This window comes from Aspergillus caelatus (assembly GCF_009193585.1).
Source record: "Aspergillus caelatus strain CBS 763.97 unplaced genomic scaffold BDV27scaffold_71, whole genome shotgun sequence".
Taxonomy (NCBI): Eukaryota; Fungi; Ascomycota; class Eurotiomycetes; order Eurotiales; family Aspergillaceae; genus Aspergillus; species Aspergillus caelatus.
The window spans coordinates 102,288-119,387 of NW_022475334.1; the positions used below are offsets into that span (position 1 = coordinate 102,288).

The 17,100-nt window shown below is 47.8% G+C and overlaps 9 protein-coding genes across 9 annotated transcripts; 5 read left to right on the plus strand and 4 right to left on the minus strand.

The window, feature by feature from the left end:
• The first annotated feature begins 764 nt into the window (after positions 1–764).
• On the plus strand, positions 765–1,714 carry BDV27DRAFT_127104 (peroxiredoxin family protein). Its single transcript, XM_032066687.1, has 5 exons — positions 765–1,055; positions 1,113–1,212; positions 1,276–1,321; positions 1,384–1,549; positions 1,601–1,714. Exons 1-5 carry the CDS (start codon positions 848–850, stop codon positions 1,627–1,629), a joined length of 549 nt encoding a protein of 182 aa, XP_031928408.1. The 5' UTR covers positions 765–847; the 3' UTR covers positions 1,630–1,714.
• On the minus strand, positions 1,715–2,697 carry BDV27DRAFT_127105 (BolA family protein). The gene is made up of 2 exons (XM_032066688.1): positions 2,217–2,697; positions 1,715–2,099 (listed from the first exon to the last, which is right to left on the minus strand). Exons 1-2 carry the CDS (start codon positions 2,431–2,433, stop codon positions 1,927–1,929), a joined length of 390 nt encoding a protein of 129 aa, XP_031928409.1. The 5' UTR covers positions 2,434–2,697; the 3' UTR covers positions 1,715–1,926.
• Positions 2,698–2,853: 156 nt separating this feature from the next.
• On the minus strand, positions 2,854–3,356 carry BDV27DRAFT_105491 (uncharacterized protein). The gene is made up of 2 exons (XM_032064387.1): positions 3,250–3,356; positions 2,854–3,198 (listed from the first exon to the last, which is right to left on the minus strand). Exons 1-2 carry the CDS (start codon positions 3,272–3,274, stop codon positions 2,969–2,971), a joined length of 255 nt encoding a protein of 84 aa, XP_031928410.1. The 5' UTR covers positions 3,275–3,356; the 3' UTR covers positions 2,854–2,968.
• Positions 3,357–5,083: 1,727 nt separating this feature from the next.
• On the plus strand, positions 5,084–6,399 carry BDV27DRAFT_144561 (uncharacterized protein; the record flags this gene model as incomplete). Its single annotated transcript, XM_032070275.1, has 5 exons — positions 5,084–5,207; positions 5,350–5,405; position 5,554; positions 5,675–5,927; positions 5,982–6,399. The coding sequence occupies 5 exons, from the start codon at positions 5,084–5,086 to the stop codon at positions 6,397–6,399; spliced, it is 852 nt and encodes a 283-aa protein (XP_031928411.1).
• Positions 6,400–7,423: 1,024 nt separating this feature from the next.
• On the plus strand, positions 7,424–8,578 carry BDV27DRAFT_157030 (NADP-dependent oxidoreductase; the record flags this gene model as incomplete). The annotated part of the gene is made up of 4 exons (XM_032072430.1): positions 7,424–7,801; positions 7,854–8,088; positions 8,163–8,304; positions 8,359–8,578. The coding sequence occupies 4 exons, from the start codon at positions 7,424–7,426 to the stop codon at positions 8,576–8,578; spliced, it is 975 nt and encodes a 324-aa protein (XP_031928412.1).
• A 324-nt stretch (positions 8,579–8,902) lies between these two features.
• On the minus strand, positions 8,903–9,960 carry BDV27DRAFT_105498 (class I SAM-dependent methyltransferase; the record flags this gene model as incomplete). Its single annotated transcript, XM_032064388.1, has 3 exons — positions 8,903–9,206; positions 9,258–9,795; positions 9,840–9,960. The coding sequence occupies 3 exons, from the start codon at positions 9,958–9,960 to the stop codon at positions 9,035–9,037; spliced, it is 831 nt and encodes a 276-aa protein (XP_031928413.1). The 3' UTR covers positions 8,903–9,034.
• Positions 9,961–10,384: 424 nt separating this feature from the next.
• Positions 10,385–12,003, plus strand: BDV27DRAFT_144564 (MFS transporter; the record flags this gene model as incomplete). Its single annotated transcript, XM_032070276.1, has 6 exons — positions 10,385–10,426; positions 10,479–10,892; positions 10,940–11,069; positions 11,118–11,345; positions 11,392–11,439; positions 11,492–12,003. The coding sequence occupies 6 exons, from the start codon at positions 10,385–10,387 to the stop codon at positions 12,001–12,003; spliced, it is 1,374 nt and encodes a 457-aa protein (XP_031928414.1).
• A 306-nt stretch (positions 12,004–12,309) lies between these two features.
• On the minus strand, positions 12,310–13,674 carry BDV27DRAFT_171748 (FMN-dependent dehydrogenase; the record flags this gene model as incomplete). Its single annotated transcript, XM_032075683.1, has 3 exons — positions 13,641–13,674; positions 13,264–13,589; positions 12,310–13,207 (listed from the first exon to the last, which is right to left on the minus strand). Exons 1-3 carry the CDS (start codon positions 13,665–13,667, stop codon positions 12,310–12,312), a joined length of 1,251 nt encoding a protein of 416 aa, XP_031928415.1. The 5' UTR covers positions 13,668–13,674.
• A 1,790-nt stretch (positions 13,675–15,464) lies between these two features.
• On the plus strand, positions 15,465–16,723 carry BDV27DRAFT_157034 (uncharacterized protein; the record flags this gene model as incomplete). Its single annotated transcript, XM_032072431.1, has 4 exons — positions 15,465–15,554; positions 15,607–15,745; positions 15,792–16,315; positions 16,370–16,723. The coding sequence occupies 4 exons, from the start codon at positions 15,465–15,467 to the stop codon at positions 16,721–16,723; spliced, it is 1,107 nt and encodes a 368-aa protein (XP_031928416.1).
• Positions 16,724–17,100: the final 377 nt, after the last annotated feature.

Consider the following 17,100-nt stretch of genomic DNA (forward strand, 5'->3'; position numbering starts at 1 on the left):
GGAGCATCGAAGCATCTATCCAGATCTCTCGCCATATCCACATTAATAATATGCATGCTATAGGTGGGGAAGTGCTGGCATTTTTCACAGCACCTTCCTTGAGCCTCTTCATATGGCGCCAAGGTCGTGCCTTGAACCCCTGATCCCAACATGACCCTGAACAGAACATATAAGCCAGCCCTGGTGGTTCATGAACTTACACAAACAAAGAAAGTTTCCTCCAATCGAGCTCAACTTACTGTTGCGATGACAAATGAGAAACGAAGTAATCCATATACAAGGCGTTTTCAAATTTGACGTATCAGTGACCAATGAGTCAGTCCTTATTGGATTCATGTAACTATCGGTATGACTAGTAATCGCTATGGGCGCCTGACTATATACGCTGTCCAACAAGCTAAAATAAGAACCTCCTTATCTTTCTAATTGAATCAGGTATCAGGAATATTTACTATGTTACGCACATACTGGATCTGATTCCACATAATATAGTATCTCTCAATCCTCACTGAAGATGACGACGAATATTCTCAAGTTCTCTACGGATCTCGCTCATCACAATGTGAAATTATGAGCCTTAACATCCATCGATGTGCTGCCTCAGAAATCTCGGCAAAGCTGCCTGGAAACGTGCTATGACGCAATGCTGAGTAATACTCACAACATCCCTCACCGACCAATCAGGATGCACGGGTACCTTGCCGATGACGGGCGATGTTGGACCTCGTCCAACCTGCATCAGCAACCAAAATAACAACTATTCCGGTTGAAGACGTCTCGTTTCAACAACATTGTGCTTTCACAGCTGAAGCTAAACATTCAATTCCATCTTTCAATCCCTGCCATCATGTTCGCCGCTCGCCGTCTCACCGCTGGCGTTCCCCGCGCCTTCTCCCAGCGGGCCCTGTTCCACAACACTGCTCCAGCTTTCGTCCAAAAGGGAGACTCCATCCCCAATCTTGATGTCCTGGTTGAGGACTCTCCCGGTAACAAGGTCAATCTCGCCAATGAACTCAAGGGCAAGGGTGTCATTGTCGGTGTTCCCGCAGCCTTCAGTATGCACCCCACTTCATCTTTGTGCTGAAGTGCAATTCTCACATAATTCGTGACAGGCCCTGCTTGCTCCAGCTCCCACGTCCCTGGTTATATCAACCACCCCAAGCTCAAGGAAGCCGGCCAGGTCTTCGTTGTCTCGGTCAATGATCCTTTCGTGTAAGTGGATGACGGATTTAGATGTCTTCCGCGAGCAGCTCAATTGGCTAATCATACGAACAGCATGAAGGCGTGGGCCGCCTCTCTCGACCCCTCCGGCAAGAGCGGTGTAAGTATTGACTTTATATGACCAATTGGCTCATCCAGTTGCATGCTAATGAAACCCGCAAGATCCGCTTCCTGGGCGACCCTACCGGCAAGTTCTCCGAGGCGCTCGATGTCACCTTCGATAGCTCCTCCATCTTCGGAAACCACCGCAGCAAGCGCTACGCCCTGCTGGTCGAGAACGGCAAGGTCAAGGAGGCTTTCGTGGAGCCCGACAACACTGGACTCGACAGTACGCTTCTACCCCCTTGCTAATTTTTACAATGTACTAATTTCTCCCTAGTCTCCGCCGCCGAGAAGGTCCTTGCTTAAACAGTAACCGTCATCCATAGAACCAGTATCTAATGTACTATGCAAATATTAAAACGAAATGCCTCCATCTACCACATAATATACTCATAGTCTTATCTTTGATTTCCACCAACCATAGCCCAAGACAAGTATACTATAGTCCCACAGCTGGATAGCAACGACAAATGTACATTAATAAAAACTCCAACGCCTGCCTATATGCTTCCAGTGCGTCGAAATACCCAGGATATATCAAGATCTTCTTCCCTCTCTCTTTTTTTTCCGGGCCGTAATATAAACAGGAAATCCATCATAAATCTACTGCTGCAAAGCCTGCCACTGCTCAGGGGTATAACACTTAGGCGTCCACGCATGGATAGCCGCGATCTCCTCCTTGAGGACCGAGTTCACCAAACGGTGACGAGCGAGCATGGTCTTCTTCTCGAATTGCGGGGATACAATCACCGCCTGGAATGCCTGGCCACAGCCGCCTATTGAACGAGAGAAAGTTATGTTAGTATAGCTGGTTCCTCAAATCGGATCGTTCGCAGATGATGCATATGCCGAAGCGCAACCGGTGGGCCAAGGAATCATATTCATGTTCATACCCGAAAGGTCCTCAATCTCAACATGCTGTGCCTGCAACTGATCGATCAGCTTGCTCTTCAGTCCGTCGGCGGTCACACCCGCGGTAGCGTCGGCCATAGCTGCGTTTACGGCGGCGAAGGAGCGCGCGGAGATCGAAAAGGTCTGTCTTTGGTGAACGGGGGCGCGGAAGAAGTACCGGCAGCTTCTGCTCAAGATGGTGGAGGTGCGGGAGTACATCAAGTGGGCGGGGAGTTAGTTAATCGTGGCGAGGGTGTTTTTGGGTCCGGAGGCCAGGCGAGAGGAAAGGTGTGGGTGGATTCGACTAGAATATGGTGTATGATGTTTGGAGTTGAGGCGGCGCAACAAAAGGTTTGGATGCTTTCTCCGGATTTTTGATATCTAATGACGACGGGAATTAATCATCATCGGGTTGGTACGGTATCGTAACAGTTCCTTGCCAGGGAGTCCTAGTCTCACGTGATAGAGAACGGGAGATTGCTGACTAATGTGGACGGACGTCGAAATTTCCTAAAATAGTAATAGTCATATAAGACTCACTCACCCCGGCCCATCAGCGTTGATGAGTATTTATAAAAGATACTATACGGAGTACATATAACACTTGGGATTATCTCAGTCGGACTCCACATGATAGTAGCTCTTTCTACGTAGATAACCCGTTATTGTTATGGATATGCCCAGGCGATGTCTCCTTCCGAGTCTTGTACAAGTTAATTCATAATTTTTGTTCATACATGTGCAATGAATGATTTCAATCATCTCCTAGAGTATGTCCCCCCTTGCTACCCGCCTCACGCGGGTTAACCTTCCCGTGAGCAAATTCTCCTTGGGCACTGCCACCGCTTCCCTTGCCCTGAGAAGTCGTGCCACCTACGGAGCCTCCTTCCTGGCCGGCCTCAGTCGGGTCAACTTTGCCATACGCAAACTCGGTTTGTTGCGTGCGCTTGTCAGGCTGTCCGTCTTCGCGGAGACCGCCGTGTTCTTAAAAGTAAATCAGCTCTGATGCGGCATGGATACCGAGGGGAAATCTACCGGAAGGCTTGTACTTATCGGCCATGTTGTTCGGTTCAGCGATCGCTTTTCAACGGGTTCTACAGTGGTTGTATTTGTTCTTGGGTTCTTTCTGGACTGGGTTGATATTCCAAAGGGTTAGGAGGACGATAGAATGTCCCCCTTTTTATATATCAGCTGTCGTACAACAATTGTGCTGGTCAGATCAATGATTGCAATGTGATCTTATGTCATAATGACCATGGGTGACGTCTGGTCGAGTTCATCTTGTGTGAGATATCATTTTGACATTGTGATGACGCAGTATCACCGCGATTTGGAAGGTCGATCTCGCAACTTAATCTCGATCGATCGCGATCGTGAGATTCATCTGCGATACTCCCAAAGTCTGCAGCCACCTCACCGCCATCGGTTCTAGTCTACGCGAGGGTCGAATGAGTCTGGATGTTGGGTTGATCGCCCGAAACAGGATTTTGAACAGGACTCCATGGTACTGCCATCGGTGAAAACGAAATCTCTGCGTGTATAGACTAGCAGGCGATAGTGACACCCAGCTTCTCTGGAGCATGGACCTGACGTCGCTCCTTGGATGGAAACCAGCCATCCATCCAACCATTAGTCGCGCGCTGTTTGAGTCCAGCCTTCTTGAAGGCGCTGCTACCAGAGTACGCGGAGCGAGCGTATGAGCCACTAGCCAGCATAGAGAAGAGCGATTTTATTCCCTGGTAGATCCTGCAAAGTCCCGCTTGTGCTCACCAAGCTGCAATTTCTCCTTTGACGCATTTTGCCCCAATGGCACTGCCGACTAGACTTATGATTAAGTCATGTCAATCACTTACATTGGCCACCTCATTAACCGAAAGCTTCGCCTCCGCGCTGCTCTCATGACTGGCAGATATCGTGTACCTCCCACGTAAGGAAATCGAATCAACGAGGTGCATATCTCAGGTGATGTGAATGTCCTTGTACACAGCACTCGTGAGAAACGTAAGCTGTTTCAGATAGTCCTGTTTTCTGTCAATATCCGCAACGTCTGGTTCAGCCCTGACACCAGAGTCAATTCTCTTGAAACCCCTGACGCTAGCCTTGGTAGGAGGATACAGTTATCTATGCTGTTCGACCATCACCGCGCCAAGACGCCTGCAAGGTTCACCGATGGATGCACTACGTGTACCTTCTGACATTAGCGTGGATTTACCATCTCGTAGTGACTTGCCCGTCTCGGCAGAATTATGGTTATTAAGCTCTGAAACCACTCAGTAGTAGCTCTATCTGTCCCACTGGTCTGACCATAGCTTTTGCCCAATGCATCGGCATTGGTAAGCCCTGCAAGTTCGGCATATTACCCTACCGTTTATGGACCGGAACGGGGCATCTGCGTAAAAGACGAATCTAGAGCCGCCAAACTTTGACCATAGGCCAATAAATCCTTGTTTGGTCAAATCCTTAATCAAAGTCCTGTGACTCGTGTCTGTATCTGGCCTATGGCCATAGCCCAATGCTTTGACATAGACGATCCTAACAAGCATGGCGCTGGACCCCAAAGGTGCTGAACACAAGATGCTGCTCATTCTTCGTATCAGAATACGAAACTGCTTGCCACGTATTTGATCTAAGTTTCTACCTGTACACTAGTTGCATATTCTAGAGAAAATAAAAAGGGGTGGTGATTCTGGAGACAGCAGGGCTTGTTTATCTCCCGAGATGCTGCCTCAACTTGAGACAAGGCCTTTGTTTGTACTTAAAACATTCATGGGAAAAGATAGACTTGAAAGACGAATTTCTCGTGACCACAATTTCCTTCTTAGATGACCTCTAAAGAGGCCTAAGTAATTCAAGATTACAGAACGACAGCATGGGATCGCCGGTGGTCCTTGTAGCCACCATCACGATCATATTCTCCGCTCTTTCGTTTATAGCTCTCTGCCTGCGATTATTTGCTCGGTATTATATCATTAAGGCCGTCGGCCTAGACGATTGTACGTGGTTCATTTCCTGGAGCTCTTTCTATCGCACTGACACGCAATATTCATAAGATTTAATCATTATCGCTGCTGTAAGATCGTTCTCGAGACAAGTATTTATTATTTTTTGTTGTTGACACGCCGGTACATCAAACAGATTTTATCATGGGCCTATACCGTATGCACTGTGATTTGTATGCCCACTCGAATCGTGTACGTGGAGACAAGCTGACAAGCATCAGCGGTACACCATGGGTTCAAGGGAGACTTCCTCACGGCAAATCTAGAAGAGCTTGTGTCCTTTTTCAAGGTGATTCCGTCCACCTTCGCTCTAGATTCCCGCCAACTGACACGCTGCTAGGGTATGTGGCTAAGCTCATTAATCTACCCGGCCTCACAAGGCTTCACCAAAATATCTCTCTGTTGGTTCTATATTCGCCTAGGCCATGTATCCTTGACACGAGCATGCTACTTCATGATAGGGCTAGTGGTGGCTCAAACTATTGCTTTTGTGCTAGCCGCAGCATTCCATTGCCCACCTTCGAATTGGAGCCACAATCCTGTCTACTTGCTCTCATGTGCAAAGGGTATTAAGGCGTTCACACTTGCGACTGGCGCACTTAATATCCTAACAGATGTATTGACATTTGCCCTCCCGATTCCCGTCTTGCTCAAACTTCAGATGCCGATGAAGCAAAAGGCCTATGTGATATTCATACTCGCCCTGGGATTGATGTGGGTACTGATCTTCCCTTTACCGAGCTACTCTTTCTGATACTTTAACATCAGTGCCTGCGTCGCATCAATTGTCCGACTTGTCTATAGCACCAATTTGATGCAGTTTCCCCCAGATATAGTGTCTGTTTCTGGGACTTTCTATTGGACTTCCATTGAGATGAACGTGGCGATTGTGGCTTCTTCGATTCCATCATTCAAAGCAATCGCGTCTCGTTACCTCCCCCGTCTTATTGGCTACTCATCAAGGGAGAGCCCGATGCTCTTGGTGAGTAGAAACGCCAACGAGAATTCCCACCAGAAGCGATTACGACGCCCAACGCATAGCATTGGGGCAAGTATTTTGTATGATGGGGACCGAAGCTCTAGATTACCAACGTCTAGCCAAGAGAGGATTCATGTCCCGGAGAGTATGATTCTTACCGAGGTGGAATTCAAGCTAGATGTGGAACGAGCCCATAATCACGGGTAGGCTTTTCTTTAGTGGGATGAGCAGAAAATACAGATGAAGGTACGGCTTTTGCCTGTGTGTTGTATCATATCATGTTTGATCCTTATGAACTAGAACCTAGTACTTGGGATTCGTACATCCGTATCGCACCCGTATTCTCTTGATATGCGCTATAATATACACCCTATAACCTAGTACTCTTAGGATCTACGCCCCCTCATTCACCCGCTTTTGGTGTTTCTGCGTACCCCTGTCGTCCAAAGTGCGTAGCACTGTATTCGCGTCCTGCTCACCTGCTCTGTACCCTGTACCTCTTTCTATTATTTTTGTACATACTATACAAAAGGTCAATATTTTTGGCTGAACGGTTTACATATCATGTTTAATACATAAATTTAGAATATATTAAGAACCTAGAGCTGTAGCCCTACTCCACGAGCCGTGGTATAAGTAAGCGGGAGCCTTGTGACTAACAGTATTATCCACATAGCAACGGTATACAAGCCGATTTAGCGAGTTCCTTGCTTCATGGATCAAGCTGATTCATATGGTTGGTGGCAGGGGACTTATCTCCAGATCCTCTCTAGCCTTGTTGCCTATAAGCGGAGATTTGGCAGAGGGTCGAGAGGGGAGGGTTTCGACTGTGGCAGAGTGCGAAACGATCGTGTTCATCCCTGTGGGTGCGTTTGTATATCGTTTCCTTCTACGGCTTTTGCCAGCTGGATACAAAATATAAGAGGATCTACTCTTGCCACAGTGGTTCGGACATTTCCACTCACGATCTTTAGGCACTCTACAACAGTACGTCAACTTGGGAGCCTTAACTCGTATTGTATTATTAATAATTACTAACGAGGTATACACAGTCCTAACGATATGACTCCCGGGAACCTCCGAGTTAAACTTACAGGTCATTGACTAATATATCTCACATAGCAAACTTGCTATATAAATCCTGCAAGTCCCGGGATAGTTATTGGGGAAAGGTGAGGTCAAGCAAATCAGACTAGAGCACCAACTTTTCCAACGTCTTATTTGATTCATCATGACTCGTCAATCTCTGTCCTTGAAGCTCGCCGAACGTCCATCGGACGACATCGTACCTGGCCGCACATTCAAGCAAGAAACCACTCCCGCACCCAACACAGCCGACCTGAACGAAGGTCAAATACTCATCGAAGCATTATACCTATCCCTCGACCCGGGCATGCGCGGCTGGCTCAATGAAGCAGACTCCTACCTCCCAACTCTAAAACTCGGAGAAACCATGCCCGGCTTCGTCATTGCCCGCGTTCTGGCATCCACGTCCACCCAAGCACAGCCGGGAGATATAGTCACCGCCATGACAGGCTGGTGTGAGGTGGCCATAGCAAATGAAGACTATTTTGAGAAGCTAGCGGCACCGCTGCATCCTAATATCAAGGTCACGGATTTACTCGGCGTATTTAGGGATGCAAAAGATTAGTCGTCCGAAGGCTGGGGAGACGGTTGTTATTAGCGGTGCTGCTGGTGCTACGGGGAGTGTGGCTGGCCAGATCGCGAAGATTATGGGTGCTAAGAGAGTTGTCGGAATTGCGGGGAGTGATGAGAAGTGTACCTGGTTGAAGAAGGATTTGGGGTTTGATGATGCACTCAACTATAAGAACTCTGAATTTGAAAGAAAGCTTGCAGAAGCAACACCGGATGATATCGATGTCTTTTGGGATAACGGTGAGTTGATCTTGTCACACAAGGGACTTCGGCTCCAGGGGGTACCGATGCTGATACTGATACTGTGTTCCCAGTTGGAGGAGATATTCTTGACGCAGCCTTGGCCCGCGCGAACAAGTTCGCCAGATTTGTTATGTGTGGTGGCATCAGCCAGTATAACACTTCCAAGCCCCAAGGTCCAAGGAACTTGATGAACATTGTCACCCATCGGATCAGGTAAGTAGGCATATATAAAAACATGGTATCCTCGCTAACGCATCTTGTGCTCAGAATGGAAGGATTTGTTGTCTTTGATTATCAATCAAAGTTCGAGCATGCACGGAATAAGCTTGCTCAATTGCTTGCAGAGGGAGCAATCAAGCGAGAGGTTACTATAGTCAAAGGCGGCTTGAGGAGTGCTGGGCAGCCTCTACTGGATATGTTCCATGGCATGAATACTGGGAAGCTACTCGTGGAGATAAAGCATCCGGATGAAGCTTTCATTCCTTAAGCTGGAAGAACTGAGTCTGCCTGAGTGTCTGCTATCAGCGATTTCGGTTCTCCTTCCCGACCAAGGCCTCTGCCTCACTCTCGGAGCTATTTCTCCTAACAAAATCCTAGTGTACCAACTCATGATTATCAAGGCTCATATGAATTAACCGCATATTTTACCTAGTAAATTGCAGCACATGCTTCAAATACACTGATCAGAGGTACGCACCTTGCCAGGTACTTACATAACGCTTAGTGAGTGGGGAGCGAAGGGACCCTGAGCACAGGCATGGAGAAATGGTATGATTAAGGTCAGGATCCCTGGTTGTGGAGTACTAATATAGTAATATCCTTGCTTGAGATTTGCAATTTCGCCACCGGAAAAGCCGGGCCTTACGCTATGAGAGGATATAAATAAATATCATGATTATGAAACAGGAAATGCCATATATTGGAATACTGGTATTCCCGAAACCTACTCAGGCTTCTGAGCAACGAAGCGAAGGCGAATGTAATTGACAGTAAAAGAACCATCATGCTGCTGTCTTCCAACAGCCTCGAGAACGTCAACAGCGTGTTTGACAGCCGCGTCGCGTGCCTCGGCCGTCGAGAGGAGTTCAAGAAAGGGCTCACCAAACAGACGAATCCTGTATGCCATTAGTTATCCAATCGATAATTCCATTATTGCCAAAACATACCATCCTTCAACACCACCCTTTTCATGCTCAGTCAACGTTGTCTGTCTGAGTTGGACCTCGCCCTTGATCCAGTTGAAGCCCGCTCCTTCAACAAGGTTCTTCATAGCCTGTTGCGATGGGAACCACCAAGGCGATGCCTCACGTGCTTGTTCAACAGGAATACCTTGAGTGACTAGACCGCTGATGATTGCGGAATGCACCTCGGCCACATTTCCTAGGGCACCAGACTCATTGACCAGAAGACCACCCGGCTTAAGCGCCTCGAAGCAGCCCTTGATTGTGTTGGACCTGGTTTCAGGGTCTCTCAGAATCCAATGCAAGGCAGCGTTCGAAAACACCTTGTCGAACCCTCCGGTTGTGAGGTCGGACTCTTTATCCAGCAGTCGGCAATCGACAACGCGCGACTCAATGTGTGGGTAGGTATTCTTGAAGTGCTCGATCATGTTGGGTGAGCCGTCGACTCCCACGATCCGTTTGACATGGGGAGCTATGCGGGCAGTTAAAGGACCTTCCCCGCAGCCGATGTCGAGGATTTCATCTATCTTGTTAGCTTACCCTAGTGATTGTAATACAAAGCCTTACCAGTGGGCTTGGGGTTTAACCATTCGAGAACCTTTTCAGTTGAAGTTGCAACGAATGGGGCCACCTTTTCGCCGTAAAGGTCGGCTGACCAGATGTCTTTCTGCTCTTGCTGTTGTGTCATGTTGTTGTCTGCCTTTTTTTTTTTTGTAGTTTTACAGAATATACCTGGATTAGGGCTCCAGCGGGGTTATAAGGCCATACCAGACGCGATAAGGAATTATGCAGCCCCGACATCGGAGCCTTGGATGGCAGGGTCGACAGGGATTCTGGGGGTGGATCGCTGGGAAAGATTCCGTGGCGGGCCGCTTACCAGTGCAACCCTAACCAAAGGATCAGCAGTTCGGTGGACCCGGAATGCGAGTCGCAATCAATCAAGCATTGATGCATTCTACCCTTTTTAAGCACCGATATCGGGCTGGCGAGTATTATTGCTAGTATTTCTAATCTATGTGCATGTGCTATGGATATGAAGCAATATATTGGACTCCAAAATGCTTCAACATAGCGCTGACGAACAGAAAGGCATCTCTGACCATTCTGCCAGTATGATCGTGGAACCCAGTCCCGATCCATACAGCTGGACGAGAGTAAAACATGATCCCCTTCGCTGCTAAAAAAGCTAACACGCCGAGTTGATAGAAAAAAAAGCTATTCATCTTCGTCACTGGCTTGGTGATAGTCCTGAATAGTACTCTCGGATCCGCCCTTCCCAGCGGTGCCATCGATTTCATCGCGGCCGACTTCAACATAACAAACCAGCAACAGCTCGTACTACCGATAACGACCTACTTGATCGGATATATTCTCGGGCCTATTCTTTTCGCTCCCTTGTCAGAGACATATGGCAGGCGTCCGGTGATGATATGGACATTCCTAGGATATACAATCTTCAGTCTTGCCTGTGCTGTTGCGCCCAACTTTGCGGCCATTGTCATTTTTAGACTGTTTGCTGGTATCTTTGCATCCTCGCCAACTGCTGTCGTTGGAGGGTTGTATGCGGATATTTTTTCTGATCCTAAGACAAGGGGCAGATCGATGGCTGGGTATATGGCTGTAAGTTATTCAACCATCTTTGTGAGTCGAGACACTAACTTACCTAGGCTACAACACTCGGCCCTACCATGGGACCGCTAATCTCTGGTTATATCTCTAATGTCAGTTGGAGATGGACGTTTTGGATCGCGTTGATCATTGCTGGTGCTTCATGGCCTGCGCTGATATTTCTCCCTGGTAAGTGATTCATTTACACTTACTTGTCGTTGCTAACACACTGAATAGAAACCTTTCGGCCTGTGTTGCTGCGAAAATATAATAAGATTAATAATATCACATCGGATGATGCGAACCTGGCTACTCCCGGTCTACGAAACCTCGTCACGCGAGTGTTGACACGCCCTATCCGAATGATCTATTCCGAGTCAATTGTTCTATTCTCCTGTATCTATCTTTCCTTAACATACTCTATCTTTTACCTCTTCTTCGAGGCTTACCCTATCATATTCCAAGGTATGCATACTCCCGACTGGGCCAATCTTGATCCTAATATGAACAGGAATATACGGTTTCAGTAGCGGACAATGCGGTCTAGCATTTATCCCCAGTACGTCTTGCCCTACCAATCAAAACATCCACAACTACTAACAAAGCCACAGTCGGAATCGGCGCTCTCCTATCCTTCCTCGTCTACCTCGCCTACGACTCCGTCTACCAACGCGCCCAATCCCAAGCCAAACCCTGGGTGAAGATCGAAGAATACCGCCGTCTCCCCCTAGCCTGCCTCGGCGGACCCCTATACACCATCTCCCTCTTCTGGCTCGCCTGGTCCGCCCAGCCATCCATCCACTGGATCGTTCCCATGCTCTCTGGCATCCCCTTCGGCATCGGCTTCCTGCTCATATTCATGGCGCTGATCAACTATCTCGCTGACGCGTATGGGACCTATGCGGCGAGTGCATTGGGCGCTGCGAGCTGTACGAGAAGTGTATCTGGTGCCTTGTTGCCGCTTGCCACGTCGCCAATGTTCGCGAGGCTGGGAACGCATTGGGCGACTAGTTTGCTGGGATTTGCGAGTTTGGTGATGATTATAATCCCCTTTGCGTTTATTCGTTTTGGGGATCATCTTAGGCGGAATAGTGCTTTTAGTCAGGCTGCTAAGGGGAGGTGATAGGTCTTGTGGAGGATTGGAGTAATGGGAGTGACTTACGGGGTCTAGGATTGTATTCATGGAGTTATACCGTAAAATCAAGAATATTAAGGGTTTTTATCCTTCAATTCTTTCATGGTGGAATAGTATATATCTGTCAGTTATAGTAGATATCATGACATAGACACTTATCATAGTATCAAGATTCATCTGGGAAAGATAAACACATAGCAATTTATTGTGTATTTAAAATTGCTAGTAGCATAGTATGAAGATGTTCAGTCTATTTGGTACCAATTAAACCCTCATTTAGCCCCTATCTGATAACTACAGAGACGCCTTGAAGTGAGGTCCCCGCAAATCACTCGGCTTCAAATCCACCACATTATGAACCCCAGTAATAGCAAGGTTGATCTCCAAATCTGCCAAAAGACAACGAAGCACATGCAACGCACCCTCTTTCCCCTTTGCCCCCAGTCCATAAATAACAGGTCGACCAACAAACACAGCTTTAGCACCCAGTGCAAGAGCTTTCATCACGTCTGCACCAGTACGGATCCCACTGTCGAACAGAACGTCAACGCGATCTCCCACTGCCTCTGCAATCTCTCGCAACGCGTCCAGAGAACCATATGCGCCATCATACTGTCTCCCACCGTGGTTGGAGACAATAATACCGTCCACGCCGGCTTGCACAGCCATTTCAGCATCAGTTGCAGTCTGTATACCCTTGACAAGTATATGGCCATCCCACTCCTTACGCAGGAACTCGAGCTCCGACCATGTATGTGCGAGATTGGGGAAGATAGTATTCTCCCACTCGAATGCGCCCTTGAGGATATCCTCATCTGCCTCGTGGCCGTACCTTTCTACGAATTTACGTCGGAAGACCGGATCGGTAAACCCGAGAGCGGTACTATAGCCTTTGTAGAGGGGAAGGTAGGCATTATCGAGGTCCATGGGACGCCAACTCATAGAGAAGATGTCCAGTGTGATGACGAGGGCTGTGTAGCGTTCTGCTTTAGCGCGACGCAGAATAGACCGTGTCACGTCGTGGTCGACGGATTGGGGCCAGTAGAGTTGGAGCCAGCGAATGCTTTTATCATGGCCTGCCGCTTCATCCTGGGCTTGAGCGACGGCTTCAGGGCTTTCCGATGCGAAGGTGGAGAGCACGTATGGGATGCCCACTTTACCGGCTGCGTGGGCGACTCCTTTCTCTCCATCGCTGCTAGACGTTAGAATGCAAGAATATACCCAATCCTCATGAAGTGGCACACTAACGGATGAAAGATCTTATTCACACCAACAGGCGCAATAGCCACAGGAGCCGGCCATTCCTGACCAAGAACATTCACTTTAAGAGACCGCTTGGTATTCGACCTCACCATCCGGGGAATGATGCTCCATTTATCAAACGCTTCGCGGTTTTTCCTGATCGTCTCGCCAGCCCCAGCTCCTCCCTTGGCGTAGTCGAAGTTCATGGGCTCCATCGCTTGCTTTGCCGCGGCTTCCCAGAGGTTGGGGTTCGTTGTCATGATGGGTTTGATGCCTTTCGTGCCGGCTACGTAGACTTCATGTTGGTAGCTGGAAAATGGGGCGGAAGAGTCCTGGATACGTTAGATTGAATATCGTTTATGGATAGATGTTTGAATGTCTACATTATTCGATTTAGAATCGTTGACCATTTTGACGGTGTCTGTAGCGTCCAACTGAGTATTCGCGAGTAAGTAAGAATGCAATAAAGACAATATACAAAAGCGACTCTAACTACTATTAAACAACCAACATAAATGAGAAAAGCCCAGACATCACTCCAACAATTTCTCATTACTCTACATACCTCAGCATCTCTCTTCACTGTACAGCCCCGACCTCGGTCCTACCTGGTCATGCACAAGCAACCGAGTGGACCTACCCTGCTACGTATGCATTAATCAACTTGGGGACCCGATCTCGGACGCATCTGCTTTTCGCCCCTACAGGGTTACATTGGTATGAGGCTGGCCTGCGACGATCAGGTTTAAGCTAGACTAGTGCTGACCGTTATAAACAAGCAAATGCGTGAAGAGAAATATAACTCACCCGATTGGCCAAATTATGTCGATCTTATCGTGGTTGGCATTGTCGATCGCGGCTCACGGGCCCATTCTACTCGTACTCAGCTAAGACTACTTAATACGAGATTTTATAGTAGATCTTCCAAAATCAAATATTAATAAGTCTAAATTTTAGAAAATGATGAATTTATTTAAAGGCTGTATATCCCATAAACTTCACCATTTTCAAGCGTATATGCAAGAATCCATAATAGGAAAAGCTGAGTATTTAGGGTTCCCATGGAAATTCCACCTACAGAACATCTGCTACATGGCGAAGGGATGCAAGCAACTAAGTAAACACACCAAGATAATTATGCTAGGAAAGCAGCAGCTAGGAGTAGATTAAACAGGCGCTGAGTCTTGTTGTTCTTTTCATCCTAGATCCATCAGATTCAGAGAGCTAACTTGAAGCTATAGAACCCGCTATTATAGCTCGGGGGCCGGTATCCATATGGGCAGGGATATCGATCCCTATTGCCGACGGTCGACCGACTACCGATCATCGGCTGCATTGGTGATAGGTCGCATCGGTTAGCCAGACTGAGACATACCTACTGCTTGCAAAGTTGAATACCGGATAGACCCTGCGGGATTGTTATCCTTGAATCTACTATATACGCACTGCCATGGCGGTTGGAGACCCTGACGTTGACGTGGCGTATACAGGGGCTTCTACCTCTGCAGGCGCTGCCAATTGCGGGGGTCTGTCTGAAGAAATGCATATGTACTCTTATGTTTGCTTTTCTGCGAGGCGTGTATATATCAATGATACTATATACGAAGTGAATTTTCGTCTCATAAAGATATCTACTGTATTTCTAGATCTTAGTTGTAGTATCTACTTAGCCTGTCTATATCCTCGCTACTGGTAATGCCTGATTATTTAAACCTCATCAGTCTGTATATTCCTTGATTATTCTGCTAGTTGACTACCACTATTGCCAATCACAGAATCCACAGTCCCTAAGGATCACTCACCCGAGCCATCTTATCCAACCAGAGACGGAGTAATCCCTTCTAAATAACAGTGATCGTCTTACCCCCGTGCAATTCCGAGTCTAGATCTACCTGTTTTGAGGCGAAGCAATCAGCCATCGCTGTAGCATTGTATATCATAACGAGATGTCAGACCTATTAGCATACCCTCTGTCGTTGGAGGTAGCTGATTTTGCTTCCTACCGATGTCGGCCAACACCATCATCATCTTTCATGTTTCATGTCAGCTTGTAGACGGGGCCGTTCAGATAGGAGTGCAATGTGGAGTTTAGTGATATAAACTGTAGGTGTGAAAGACGGACACCGAGATGGAGGTATAAATGGCGAGGTTCAGCTGTCTATCTGCTATTCCAACATCAGATCATTCATTCTCTTTCATTCTCCGTCATGGATCCTATTGTCTCATCTTTCCTGCTACTCATTCTGGGCTTGGTGGCCATTAAGGCCCTTCTAAAAAGGTTCAATGGCAAGTCTGCTGTATGTTGTCAACCCCTGAGATGACTGGACTTGCTCTAACAGATTCGGATAGGATAATGGCGCTGTCTCGTCTGTTTTTGGCTCGAAGCTGGATCCCTTTTATGCTGTTGAGCCTCTGAAAGACTTTGACTTCAATACAACCCCTCCAATCGAGTACAAGCCATACCGAACACAGGGCCATGTTACCATGGGTATGTCTCCACACCTTACACATCCACCCAATGCTAACGAAACCAGGGATTCAAAAACAAACCCGCTCCAACTGGATTCGAATTGACTCTGGTTATCTGAAGCGACTCGAAGAGAGACGCAGCCTCGTTGATAGCAAGCCAGAGCTCACCATCGGAACAGGAAAGATCGTAGACCCCGCCATCGAAGAGCTCTACGAGGAGATAATGATCAAGTACCTCCCGCAACGTTTCCCAACCATGTTCAAGATTCGCGGCAATTTTGTCGACAACCTCGCCACTGGCTCTAGTTACCCGTTCACCACGGCTGGTCTGACCCCCGCTGATATGCTCCGCTACCTTTCTGCCAATGTCGAGGAGGATTTCTACTTCATGTGTCCTGATCCGGATGGACAGTTCCGTCTCCGTGGATACATTGCCTGTTTTCCTGGTGGTTTCTTGAGCCCTGCCAGAGTCGGCGAGTCCGTTAGGGAGATTCACCAGCCTGTTCCGGGCTATGATAAGAAGTTGGGTGCCAGTGTGGACCGATACTTTTCTCGCATGGAACCGGGTCAGTTCATCGGACGTATGAACGTAAGTGGTTCTATGCCATTTTAACAATCTATACCTCGTTAACAGTTCATCCAGTGGTCTCTCCAGGTCGACGGCGCAGATCTCTTCCGTACCGACGGCAATAACTTTTACCCAGAAACAGACCAACTCGTTAATGATGAAAAGTACAACCCCCCTCTTACGGAATGCTACCTTCGGGTCGAGCACCAGACCTTGACCGCTCTGCCTAAATCCCGAGCAATCATTTTCACTGTCCGCAGCTACATGACTAGGCTTGACGAGGTGCGTGCAAAGGGAGAAGGAAATGCCCTTGCCGACGCTATCGAGTCCATGCCTCAGGGTCTTGGAGAGTATAAGATGCGGCAATACTGGGGTGGGAAAGTCTTGCCTTGGCTGAGAGGTGGACCTGGAGATGCAACCGTCGCGTGATTGGGAATGTTTCAATGTCAGATCGCAGCATTTGCGGAGTAGTACCGAACACCGCGCTCGGTGGGGGAGCCCGGTCTGATTTCTCCCAGACACATGATGTGTGATTCAGCGATAAAGAAGCTAAATATGGTGATTCAGCGAGAGTTGAACCAGCTTTATCTATAATTAGATACCTCCCCGCCTTCGTGAAGCAGATTCATAGCTTGAATAATTGCGCACGGGGGCGTCTCATCAAGCCATACCCAAGAGTCGCTCAAACCCTGACGCTCAGAGGGTGGCCAGGATCGAGCATGAGAGGCAAGGAAATTGAGAAATTATGGGTCCGATATATTTACATAAGACCATTAAAGAATGTAGAGCATCTGATATCTTCAACC

Coding starts and splice junctions, on each gene's coding strand:
- BDV27DRAFT_127104 (XM_032066687.1), top strand. CDS start 848: ATGTTCGCCGCTCGCCGTCTCACCGCTGGCGTTCCCCGCGCCTTCTCC. Junction 1,213..1,275: donor TCGGTCAATGATCCTTTCGT/GTAAGTGGATGA, acceptor TCATACGAACAG/CATGAAGGCGTGGGCCGCCT. Junction 1,550..1,600: donor CGACAACACTGGACTCGACA/GTACGCTTCTAC, acceptor ATTTCTCCCTAG/TCTCCGCCGCCGAGAAGGTC.
- BDV27DRAFT_127105 (XM_032066688.1), bottom strand. CDS start 2,433: ATGTACTCCCGCACCTCCACCATCTTGAGCAGAAGCTGCCGGTACTTC. Junction 2,100..2,216: donor TGAGATTGAGGACCTTTCGG/GTATGAACATGA, acceptor CTCGTTCAATAG/GCGGCTGTGGCCAGGCATTC.
- BDV27DRAFT_105491 (XM_032064387.1), bottom strand. CDS start 3,274: ATGGCCGATAAGTACAAGCCTTCCG. Junction 3,199..3,249: donor CGATAAGTACAAGCCTTCCG/GTAGATTTCCCC, acceptor TTTACTTTTAAG/AACACGGCGGTCTCCGCGAA.